This window comes from Rhinatrema bivittatum, chromosome 6, assembly GCF_901001135.1.
Source record: "Rhinatrema bivittatum chromosome 6, aRhiBiv1.1, whole genome shotgun sequence".
NCBI classification, from domain to species: Eukaryota; Metazoa; Chordata; class Amphibia; order Gymnophiona; family Rhinatrematidae; genus Rhinatrema; species Rhinatrema bivittatum.
The window spans coordinates 89813953-89826241 of NC_042620.1; the positions used below are offsets into that span (position 1 = coordinate 89813953).

At 44.0% G+C, this 12289-nt stretch overlaps 1 protein-coding gene across 1 annotated transcript in view; it reads right to left on the reverse strand.

The window, feature by feature from the left end:
• The window catches only part of LOC115094648 (secretory phospholipase A2 receptor-like), a 154848-nt gene that overhangs the window by 116271 nt on the left and 26288 nt on the right, over positions 1-12289 (reverse strand). The window contains 2 exon segments of the mRNA XM_029607897.1: positions 464-652; positions 8326-8597. Coding sequence (XP_029463757.1) covers positions 464-652; positions 8326-8597 — 461 coding nt within the window.

Genomic DNA, 12289 nt, shown 5'->3' on the forward strand with positions numbered 1-12289 from the left:
ATGAATTATCAAGGTATTACAATTTTTATCCTACTCTCTCTGAAGGCAGGGCGGCTCCTGTGAACCCCTTGTCTGTGTGCAGGTGTGTCTGCTGTCCCGCAATAACTTTCTAATGCAGTGTCCTTTCAACACCACATTTTTCAGGGCATGTCAGCGATGCCAGCTGGAGTTGGATAAGGGATTTTTTTTTTTCCACGGGTCCGTGTATTCAATGAAGACACATGCACAACTGTGCCTCTTAATAGTTTCTGTGTTTTGCACCTGATCCATAGGAAACTTTCTGGAGATTTCAGGGGGGACAAAAGGAGTCAGAGATGGGTTTTGTTTTCCTGGGTCCACACAGGTGCGCACACACACACACACACACACACACACACACACATTCCAGAAAGTAGCCTCCATTTGTTCTGGTTTCTTTAATAACGGCTGTTGATCACCTTTAAAACTAATTCTCAATACTCACCATTTTTAACAAGAATAAGTAGCAATTCTACATCAGCCAGTGAGGTTATACTAATGAGCTCCCTGCCATTTGAATGACAAGACCGCAAAGCGCTGCCCCAGCTCTGCGCTTCTTTCTGGAATTGGTAGCAATTGCAATCGAAAGGATAGCAACCAGCATCACCCCAGGGAGGATAATACGTCCATGCATCTTTTATTTCAGGAACATAAAATGCAAGGGCATCAATCAGGTTTAGTCTGCAAGTTATACTCACTTGCTTTTTTAACCTAAGCCATACAATTTCTACTGTCCCCTCTGTGATCTTTCACTGTACCATTCCTACATTTGTCCCCACTATTACATCTCTTCTATATCTTCCTGTACTGTAAGATATTTAAGGCAGGAACTCCATTACTTATTGTACCTCTATGACTTGTTTTTGGGATTTATTGCACCGTGGCGTTCATTTAGGTCTCTATAGCTGCACACCTTGTCACGACTATGTAAAAATTACACAATGACTAATAATATATTTTTTTTTCATTTTTTTTTTTTTTTTACTAAAAATCTGGATTTGGTCAGATTGGCTCAGATTTCTGGAAAAAAGCCTAAATTATCTGAAGACAATTCAAATCTTCATAGATTTCCAAAATGTGTGAACCTGTGACTATTCACAACCTGGTCAAAATGATGTGGATGTAGAGGCCTATGTACCAAACACTTTCTTCCATTTTGTTTCTATGGGAAAAATTCTTAGTGGTCGGTTTTCAAAGAGATCTGGCCAGTTAAGTAAGGACTTCGCTGACCAGATCCTTAAGGATGAAATTTTCACCCTGCCAAGTGGCCACATTTGGCTGGCTGGATTCACTAGCTGGCCAAAACTGGGCAGGCCCAGAGGTGAGGTTTGGGTGGGCTTGCTTTAGATTTAGCTGGCCAGTGCTGGTTTTCAGCACCAGCTGGCTAATTTTGGCCAGTCAGTTCAAACTGACCTAATGGCAGCTCTAAATTGGGTTGGTTAGATTTAAGGAAATTCTCAGCTGAAAACCTAGCCAGGTAGATTTGGCAAAAAAAATGCTAAATTTAATGGGATCAAAATCTGGCCAGCTAGCTAAGCTGCTCAGCCTTTTTGAAAATTGGACCCCCAGTATATAAGGACCTTCGTGACTATTTCTGGACATTAAGATGGCAATGGCTGAGATTTATTCAATCACTTTCCTGGCTTCATGCTGGTTATCTAAACTATCCCTCTCTGCCAGATTGCAATTTAATCTCAACCAATCCATCCACCCCAAAATTCACATAAGCCACAATCAGTACACATACTATTTATTTTATAAAACTTGGACTCCACTTGGTCGACAGCACTTTTACAATTACTATAAACACAAATATTATCAGCCATTTGCCCCCTCTGTTTCTTGCTCCAATTAAGATGATGTGCTAATTACATGTCAGGCAATTAGTGGAGACCCTTCAGCTCTCTCCAGTCACTCATACAGAATGTGAAGAGCAATGAAAAGCAGAGACGTGAACCATTTAATTTCAGAGAGTTTCCCTGTGCAGACACAAATGTTCTTTTTGCTTTGAAACTGGTATTTTGTTACATCAGTAAGTTTTACATATATATATATATATAATTATATATGTGTGTGTGTGTATATACATGTTATGATGTACCATGCATGGAGCATGCTTATTTGGACCTGTGGCTTAAAAATGTACCAAAAATAAGTAAATATAAGGGGCAATAATTAAACTGTACAAGACTGGTGCAGTCTCCTGGGATACATTTTCAAAAGGATTTATGCACAGAATCTCCAGCTTCTGCACATAAATGCCCATTTGAAAATACATTTGTAATATATATGTGTCAAAATATGCTCCCAGCATGATTCTGCACGTACTTTTATGTGCACTGTGACATTTCGGGGGCGGAGGACACAGTTGAGATGGGGAAAGGAGGTATATGCATGTAAACCCATATGCACAAAGTTGCACTTGCTCTTGAGCTGTTGAAAAATGACCCTTTCCATGGGTACAGTTTATTAAATGCAGCATTTTGAACAATAAATCAGAGCAAAATTACATGGTTAGTTTTGTTTTGATTACTGACTCCTGAAAAATTATCTGCGGAGATTTGTGCCTGGTTTCTCTGCTGGTGATTTTTCTGCGAGAAACAGTGCATGTGGTTTTGAGGATATAAACTGCTTGCGTTGTTGCTTAGCCCAACCTCATCCTGGTAATTAATCCCTCTGTGCAATGCAGGCACAATGCTGGTAATTTTGCCCACTTTGAGAGCAGGCAATAATTAAAGCCCCCATTGTCAGGGGTAAAAACAGATTATTGCCCTCATACTGTTGCCATTGCTTAAGTATAAAGATCCCCTGGCCTCACTAGAATTTAAGGTACCTAGGATCTTCCTAAATAAAGTTCTCCCCTGCTGGGCTCCTAAATTTAGAAGCCTATTTTCACTAGCTTCCTAAATTTAGGAGCCTAGCATATGGGTGGGCCAAGGGCAGGGTCAGGCTGTGAAAAGTAAGTTAGGAGACTATTTGAAGGTGAATAAATAGCAGTCCTAAATTTAGGTGCCTCAGTCTTACACTCATAACCAGCAGAAAACATAGGCCCCTAAATTCAGCTAAAAATTCCCCTAACTTTAGGTACCTAACACTGAGGCACCTAGGTCAGGTGCTCAGCTTTCTGTAAATGTGCCACTAGGATCTGGGCATGAAATGGTATGGTCTAGTGCAGTGCATCCCCTTCTAAAAATCAACATAATGGTTTAAGCCAGTGAGAGAAGTGGTAAAGACCCCTAGAGTAAAAGGAGTTTTGCCTCTGGGACAGGAAAAGGAGCAAGGGAGAAACTACAGAGAGAAGCTGGGAGAACTAGAAACTCTCCCTCTGAAAATGATAGGGAGTAGAGATTATGATGAGTCCCCTTCTAGATAAAAAGGAGTAAGGAGTGCCTATTCAGGAGCTCCCTGGAATGCTGTCACTGAGAATCCACTGGCCGAGCATATTCTTCAGTGAGGACTGCATTTGAGAGAAAGCAGGAAAAATGCAGAAATCTCGAGGAGGAGTTTGATTAGTTCAATATCAACTTGAGAGTTCAAGTTTACCATCAGTGCGAGTTTGCCTGCAAGAGATACAGCATAAGTTCATGGATACTGGAAAGAGTTAGGAGGCAGCAAGCCCGATCGTGCTGAAAGGATATCCTGAGTGTGTTACAGCCTTTAGTATAAGGAAATGAAACAAGGCCAGCACCAAGACGAATCATCGTCACAAGCTGCGAACAGAGAAAAATCGTAACTGACTAATTGCTAAAATCCTGTAACAGATATTTTTGTTTGAGCAACTGTATGAATAGTTTCACCTCTCTTTATATACTGCAAGATCATTGTTAGAGAGTTAAATCAACAGTAAAGAATGCCCCTGAGAACATAGAAACTCGTCACAGTGTCTTGATTCATCTTTGAAATTCAGAGGCACCATGAGGTCAGTATTCAGATGGTTTGTCTGGCTAAGTTTTAAATTTCTCACTGTGCTACATGGCTCCAATTTATCCGACTGTTTAGCCAGGTAAAAGTTAGCAGGCAGAGTTAAGTTAGCCCAATAAATTATTCACCTAAGCCTGGTCATACTGGAGAGCAGTCCTAACTAGGGATGTGAATCGGACTTCGGATGATTGAAAATATCGGACGATATTTTCAAAATCGTCAGAAATTGGGGGCTCCCCAAAATGATAGGAAAACTCCACGATATTGATCATGGGGGTTCTCTTATCGTTTTGGGGGAGGGCAGGAAAAACGGCACACAAAAATAACCCCTAAAGCTACCCCAACCCTTTAAAACTAATACTTTAGCCTCCCCCACCCACCCGACCCCCCAAAAAACTTTTTACAGGTACCTGGTGGTCCAGTGGGGGTCCCTGGAGTGATCTCCCACTCCCGGGCCGTTGGCTGCCACTAATCAAAATGGCGCTGATGGCCCTTTGCCCTTACCATGTGACAGGGTATCCGTGCCATTGGCCGGACCCTGTCACATGGTAGGAGCACTGGATGGCCGGCGCCATCTTGTGCTCCTACCATGTGACAGGGGCTGACCAATGGCACCGGTAGCCCCTGTGACATAGTAAGGGCAAAGGCTATCGGCGCCATTTTGAATACTGGCAGCCAACGGTCCTAGTGCAGGAGGTCGCTCCCGGACCCCCGCTGGACTTTTGGCAAGTCTTGTGGGGGTCAGGAGGGTCCCCCAAGACTTGCCAAAAGCCCCTGGTGGTCCAGTGGGGGTCCAGGAGTGATCTCCTGCACTCGGGCCATCGGCAGAAAGACTAGCACCAACACACTGAGGAACCATGTTAGTGGCAAGAACAACACAAGGAGTAGAGTAAGTCTTCTGGTGTATGGCAGTAAGGCAGAGTGGCAGAAAGTCACATGGAGGGAGCACTGGATGGCCGGTGCCATCTTTAAAAATGACGCGGGCCATCCAGTGCTCCTACCATGTGACAGAGGCCGGCCAATGGCACGGATACCCTGTCACATGGTAAGGGCAAAGGGCCATCGGCGCCATTTTGATTAGTGGCAGCCGACAGCCCGGGAGTGGGAGATCGCTCCCAGGACCCCCACTGGACCACCAGGTACCTGTAAAAAGTTTTTTGGGGGGGTCGGGAGGGTGGTGGAAGCTAAGGGATTAGTTTTAAAGGGTCGGGGTGGGTTTAGGGGTTATTTTTGTGTGCCGTTTTTCACGCCCACCCCCAAAACGATAAGAGAACCCCCACAAACAATATCATGGGGTTTTCCTATCGTTTTGGGGGAGCCCCCGATTTCTGACGATTTTGAAAATATCGACGATATTTTCAATCGTCCAAAGCCCGATTCACATCCCTAATGAATAGGGACTTATGCCTTGCGGATTGCACATTCGTTGAAAACGAATGCACATCCCTATTAACTGAAGCAAACATTATGATCCGTTTCCAATATAAATCTAAATATTCAGTTCAGTATGATGATTGGGGAGTTTAAGGTTTCTCAGACTACCTATTTCAGTTAATAGGTAGCTAAATTGCCTTTTTCACTCTTTTGGGGGGAGGTGGGGGAGTTTCTCCTGCTTCTTTGGACTTCCAGTTCACTCAGAACCAGGGTTTGGATCTGATGCCATGAGCCTTCATTCATAACTACCCCTATGTCTTTCTCTATTTCATATCCCCTCGCAACTCACTGAGCTCAATCATTGCAACAGTCCTCAGATGGTGGGGGCCAGGTCCTAGGCTGCCTTCCAGGGCTCTGCAATCATGGGCCTTAAATCCAGCCACTAGGTATCACTTTTGTGCAATGACTGGGACTCCCCTCACCCTCACCTCAGGGCTTGAGCACTGCCTTCTGTAGCATCCCTAACCCTAGCTGACCCTGGGGAGAAAAGATCTGAGAATCTGAGAACTGAATCCAGGTCTTTCAGGTGGTAGTGCACCACTGGAGAGGCGCCATATATTGAGGCTTTAACCAGGTCCCAAGAAGTTTTGCTACAAGTGCATAAGACAAAACTTGCTTTTAAAAGTCTATGCTTCAAAAACCTAAATAGCCTTATGGACTAAATTAAACAGTGTTTGGGGACGGGGATAGTAATTCTCAAAACAGGAGGCAGGCCAATCAAGGGGGGGTTTGTCTTCTTGCAGAAGAGAACCTGGTCGGAAATAATTATTTATTAAACTGTACATTTTTTTAAAACAAGGCTGCTATCTAAAAAAAACCCATGAATGGAGGGAACGGGACGAATATGGGGAAAGATATTTGTTTAAAAGTCATATGAGTCTGAACCCCCGGGGCTCAGACTGTGGTAGCGTGTGCTGCAGTTTGGGAGACTTGGGTTCAAGCCTCCAATCTGACAGGACAATTCCGGCTTGAAAGGGACTCCCCCCCCTCCCCCAACAGAAGCTCAAGTGTCAGTCGGGGACAGCGGACTTATAAGGGGGGGGGAATGGTGCAAAATACCCCATAAACAACCCCCACAGGCTAGTGAGGCCAGCAAGGAGATCGACAGTAAAATAAACACAGGTCTGAAATGTGGGGTGGAGGAAATGCTGAGAAGATTTTCTGTTAATTATGATGGATTTTATTAGGGTGACATCTGAGAACCTCAGAATGAGGCATGAGAGCTAGCCCCTCTTTACGACTCCTTTTAACAGTCCATCGGTTTAGGAAAGCACTAGTTGGCACATTATGCTGAACACACCAAGAATAGACACTTACCAAATGTTTCGTGATCAGTATGATTTAAATATTTTTTACATACATACGGCAAACCAGATTCACATAGAAATCTCTGCCAATAGCCTTGCGATATGGAACTAAAAACTCCACAATGATATTCTTCAAGCAGACCGTGAGTCAAATCTGAAAGAATCAATATAGCAAAATTATCAACAACTCCATTTGAAAACAGTGATGCCACCAGCATAAAGGGAAATGTATAATTAAAAAGTAAACACTTTCCATGTTTTATTTGGTGCAGATAGAAGGACTCATCTATGATCATGATGATGGGTTTGGAAATATTTTAAATGTCATGTTTTCAAAACTTCCCATTGCTAAGAATGACCGTTCTGATACGCTGCATCACAGTGCATTCCCCGAAGAGCTCCGCATGGGCTCACAGTTCTGTCTTCGCTCAGCAATATCTTAATGTCCTCTGCAGTATGTGTGTGTGTGTGTGTGTGTGTGTTGTGTGTGTGTGAGTGAGAAGGTCTGCTGAAGGCCTTGCAGTAGCCCCACATAGCATCGTGGGATCAAAAAAGGATTTCTGACTGCTTTATAATCTGAGGCCCTCATGCCAAAGGAAGCCAGTTCCACTAAACAGCTCCAAGAAAATGCATTTTCTCAATGATTGTTTAGTAAGTGGCTTTAATTTTTATATTACCATAAAATCACACCTTTTGTTAACATGGGGCTCGAGCCCCAGAATCCCAAAAGTATAACGTGAAGCCCTCTGATCACTTCCGGTGTTTGTGCCTTTATCTTGTGAAACTGCCCACCCGATATGAGGGGAGAAATACATATTTGTACTTTGTGTATGCAGATTCTCCCCCCCCCCCCTGCATATCAGAGAAGTATTCTTGTGGGGGTGAAATCTGGGCACACTTTTCATTTTAAAAAGTATGCACGGAAATTTTGCCACGGAAACTACTCTCCCGCATTAGGAGATGTAAATGTATGTGGATGTTTTATCCCAGGATAATTTTTAAAGTGAAAATATGCACATACCTTTGCTTTGAAATTTAGTGGAAATTCTGCAGGTAAAAACAATACCTCTATACTGTTTACAACTGAGCCACAAGAAGAACTAGAACATTTTGATCATCAATGAACATTATTTCATCAATGAACATTATTTCAGTACAATAAGACAATCACTAACCAACTCTAAAGCAAAAACACAAGGTAAGGAGAAGGGCAAGGAAACAGTTGTGCACCAAGTACAGACCAGAGTGTAATTAAAACAGTGGGGTTTATAGCCATAAAAAAAGGGTTGCAGCTGCCATGAAACAACGCTGCTACAACATGCCGTCATTTCTTTTCAAATTCAATGCATTTAAAAGCTAAAATGAGATGGGTTCATAATTTATGCTCAGTGCTGGCAAAGCTAAATTAAAACATGCATACGCCAATTTATTTCTGTTGTGCTTCAAATGCCATATGCACACAAATTATGGGAGGACGGGGGCGACTTCATTTCATGTCTCCTCGGTGTCTAAAACACGGAGGTAAAAATAGTACGGCGTTTCCTATGGATTAACCATTTCATACTATGGAGCTACAGAATGACAGCTACCAAAGATACAATCTGTAATGCAGTTCTGGTACTGCAGAGAAAAGAACAGGATGCACTTGAGTTCCAGTTCACCAGGGCCAGAGGAGCTCCGTTGGCCCACTGCCAACCAGCTGATTCATCCAGTTGGTTACCTGTCCATACTACCACAGCTTTGCTGCTCAGCCGCTCTGAAGTACATAACAGAAGCAAAACAGTAATTAAAAGAAAGAACTGCATATGTTTCTTTAGCTTTACCAGTTCTTTCTGCTTGTGGGATGGTACGCTGTCAGTAAACACACGGCAGTAAAATGTTCGGGTCGGGGATAGGAGGCACTGGTGAAGGAGTGTTCTTTAAGACAAGGGATGGACGAGGAAAGTTTGAGAAATGGTATAAAGCTGATATTTCTAAAGAAATTCTACATTTGCAACCAGCTGACAAGTGAACTCCATGAGCTGCTTCAAAAACATATTCAGGATAATTTTCGAAGGAACATTAAATGTAACATTATCGTGACAATTTTCAAAAAGCCCATTTAGCCACGTTAAGTGCACTTAATGCAGGTGAAACCTATTGACAATTCAACAGCATATATTATAGCAATTTTCAAAAGCCTTTGCTCTGCTATTTATTTTGAGTGTTTGTTTAGCTTTCATTCGTTTCTGTTGTTTTTACATGACTAACAATGTGCTGAAATAATTTAGTGAAAGCTAAAATGATAAAAACAAAACATTTCATTGTTTTTTTTGTCGCTTCAGATGGGAAATGACACAAAACTAAACAAATGTCGTTATTTTCTTGTCAATTTAAAAGCCACAGCACATTCCTAAACTCAAATGGAAAAGCCAATGTTACAATTTGTATGGAGTCTCTGAATACTCTTATTCATGTGGGAGATCTTATGGAATCTTCCAAAATAATACAGTGCAGGATCTCCCTCTATGTCTTCTCATGAAGCAATGGGGAAGAGCTCAATGAGATTAGAAGCAAGAGTAAGTCAGGCTCCTACTCCTGTTTCCAGTGATCAGATTTATATACTTGGAAACCTCAAAGCTTGATTAGTGGGAAGGAATGCATATCAGTTTCTTCTCTTCCCCCACCCCCACCCTGCTAATCCACACTCTGTCTTCTCTGCCATCCTTTCCCTCCCTTCAAGGATGACCCCAGCACTTCCCCCTTATAAATCACAACTCCTTGACTTGTGCTCCCTCACTCTACCGTCAGTTAAATTCCAGGTCCTGTAATCACAGCTGCAGGCTGAGCTGTGCCTGTTCCAACCTCTGCCCTGCAGGTTTTGTTGTGTCCATCGGTTCCCGATGCCCTGTCTCCGCCCTCCTTACCTCTTTGGCGACTCCCTTTTCGCCCGTGGGAAGATTGGCTGCCGCGGCGTCCTTCTGCCGAAGTCCTCCGGCGTCCCCGGACCGGCGAGATGCTGCAACCCACCATGTTTCCTGGAAGCCTAGGGGCGCGCGCGTGGCACAGCCCCGACGTTAGTACCGGCGATGGCGCGAACCTCAGGGGCGTCCCCCTGAGATGACGTCACCCGCGACGGATATATAAGGTCTTAGAATTTGCTAACACATCGAGTTAGCAAGGAATAGAATGGACTCACTTCGGATTCCAAGCTACTCTGCCTCCTCGCACTTACCAGGGGTACCCACTCCTCGGGGGCTCGCTCTCTCCTTTGTTTTTCAGGTGACAGTCTCCTCGAGGTCCCTTGTTCCCAGTCTTGCTCTGTATACTTTTCTGCCTGGAAGTCATCACTGCCAACTACATCAGTGAGTTACCATCGCTCTCTCAGAGCTTTCCCTGGAACCAGGTACTCGCTCCTCGAGGGCCTATTCATTCCAGCTCCTGGGCTTCTATGAGACCATTGTGTGAGTGTTCTATCTAGGTTCCTTCCCTGAACTCTGCATACCCTGCCTACTCACTATATTCAGTTTCTCAACAGCTCAGCTTCCAGGGATCACTGTTCCAGTACCTGAGGGACTACGGCCCTGCCGGGCACTCCAGCTCACTACTGCCACCTCTGGTGGTTCCTTACATGGTTTAATAAAAGATCTAGTGTGTGACCGGTGGTCCCTCTCGGGATCTTCCCCCGGGGGCATGGTCATCTGCTACCGACCCAAGGATCCACCCACAAATATCCCTATCTGTTTGCTAACTCCCTAACAGATTGCTAACTCCTAACAGTTTTTCCCCACATGCTGCCTTGCTGTGTCTACTCCAGGCTCACTCTACACTTCCTGTTCTCTGAAGGCTTACTGAGAAAAGGGAGAGGGTGAAGTTGAAGCAGACACTGTAAAATAGAAAACAACTGCCTTACTCCTAGTCCAGCCCCTCCCCTGATGTTCCCTGCAGGCTTCCTGAAGGGGAGTGACTGAAGCAGTAAATAGTGAACCCTGGAGTTTTCCTAGTGTTTTCCTGGAGACCAGTAGTTGTTAAAAATTCCCTGCATCTCCAGGAATCCAAAGAGTTCCCAGGTATGCAAATTTAGTTAACTACTGGTGTTAACATGTTGTTGCTGACAGTGGCACTGCTGTTGTCACTGTGCCCTCTACTATCTTCTGTTTCTTTCACTCTGTGTTTCCTGTCTTCCCATTCCTCTCCTGTTTTTCCACTGCTCTTTTCTTGAAATCTTCTTGCCTTCCCCCTCCTCCTCTTATCTTTGTCTCTTCATCCTAGTCTATATTTAGACTCCAACAGTGATGGAGCCATTTGACAATAGTGATCACAACAACCAATCTGGCGTTTCCAAGAAAACTCCCTTCCTGAGATGATCCGCCTGCAACCACCACTGCAACTGCAACATCGCGTAGTTCTGTGACTGTGGGCTCCAGCAGGAAAGCAACACGCATTGAAGAGGTCACATATAAGCTCTTGCCCAGAGAACCACTGCAAAGTGGCTGCTAATCGGAGAAAGTTCTTTTTTACTCAACGCACAATTAAACTCTGGAATTTGTTGCCAGAGGATGTGGTTAGTGCAGTTAGTATAGCTGTGTTTAAAAAAGGATTGGATAAGTTCTTGGAGGAGAAGTCCATTACCTGCTATTAAGTTCACTTAGAGAATAGCCACTGCCATTAGCAATGGTAACATGGAATAGACTTAGTTTTTGGGTTCTTGCCAGGTTCTTATGGCCTGGATTGGCCACTGTTGGAAACAGGATGCTGGGCTTGATGGACCCTTGGTCTGACCCAGTATGGCATTTTCTTATGTTCTTATGTTTTTAAGACCTGTAAATATAACATTGTCGGGTGAGCAGCGCTTATCAGGGTGCGAACTTGAGCAATCAACTTTTGAATCCAACTCTCCGGCAGAAATACTCTGCCCTGCTTCATATCAAAGTGAATGCTGAGATACTCCAGCATCTGAGATGGGTGTAAGCTGCTCTTGGCTAGGTTCTCTTCACAACCTAGCTCCTGTAGTAAGGAGACTACCTAGCAAAAAATCTGGAGACTTCCTTCCATGCTCTTGGCTTGAATCAACCAGTCGTCCAGATATGGGTGTACCATTTTGCCGACCTTGCACAAAAAACACTGCTACTATCACCAGGACCTTGGAGAAGGACCTGGGCACAATAAAACTGAAACTGGCATCTGAGAATGGCAACGCATATAAATTGTTGATGTTTCCGGCGAATAGGAATATGCAGATATGCCTCTGTCAGTTCCAGAGACATGAGATACTCTCCTGATTGTACTGCCATTATGATGGAGTGTACAGTTTCCATTCAGAAATGAGTGACCCTCAAATGATGATTGACTCCCTTGAGATCCAGGATGGGTCAAAAGGACCTCTCTCTCTCTTGGGCATGACAAAATAGATGGACTAGCAGCCAGTATTTTCCTGTGATTCAGGAATGGGAATCACAGCCTTCAGGGCTTCCAGTTTTCTCAATGTAGTGTCCACTACTACTCTCTTCTGAGGGGAGTTGCATGGAGAAATTCTAGAGCATAGCCATCCCAAATCACTTCCAGGACACACTGGTCTGATGTGATCTGAACCCACCTCTTATAACAGCAAGAAAGATGGCTACCTATCT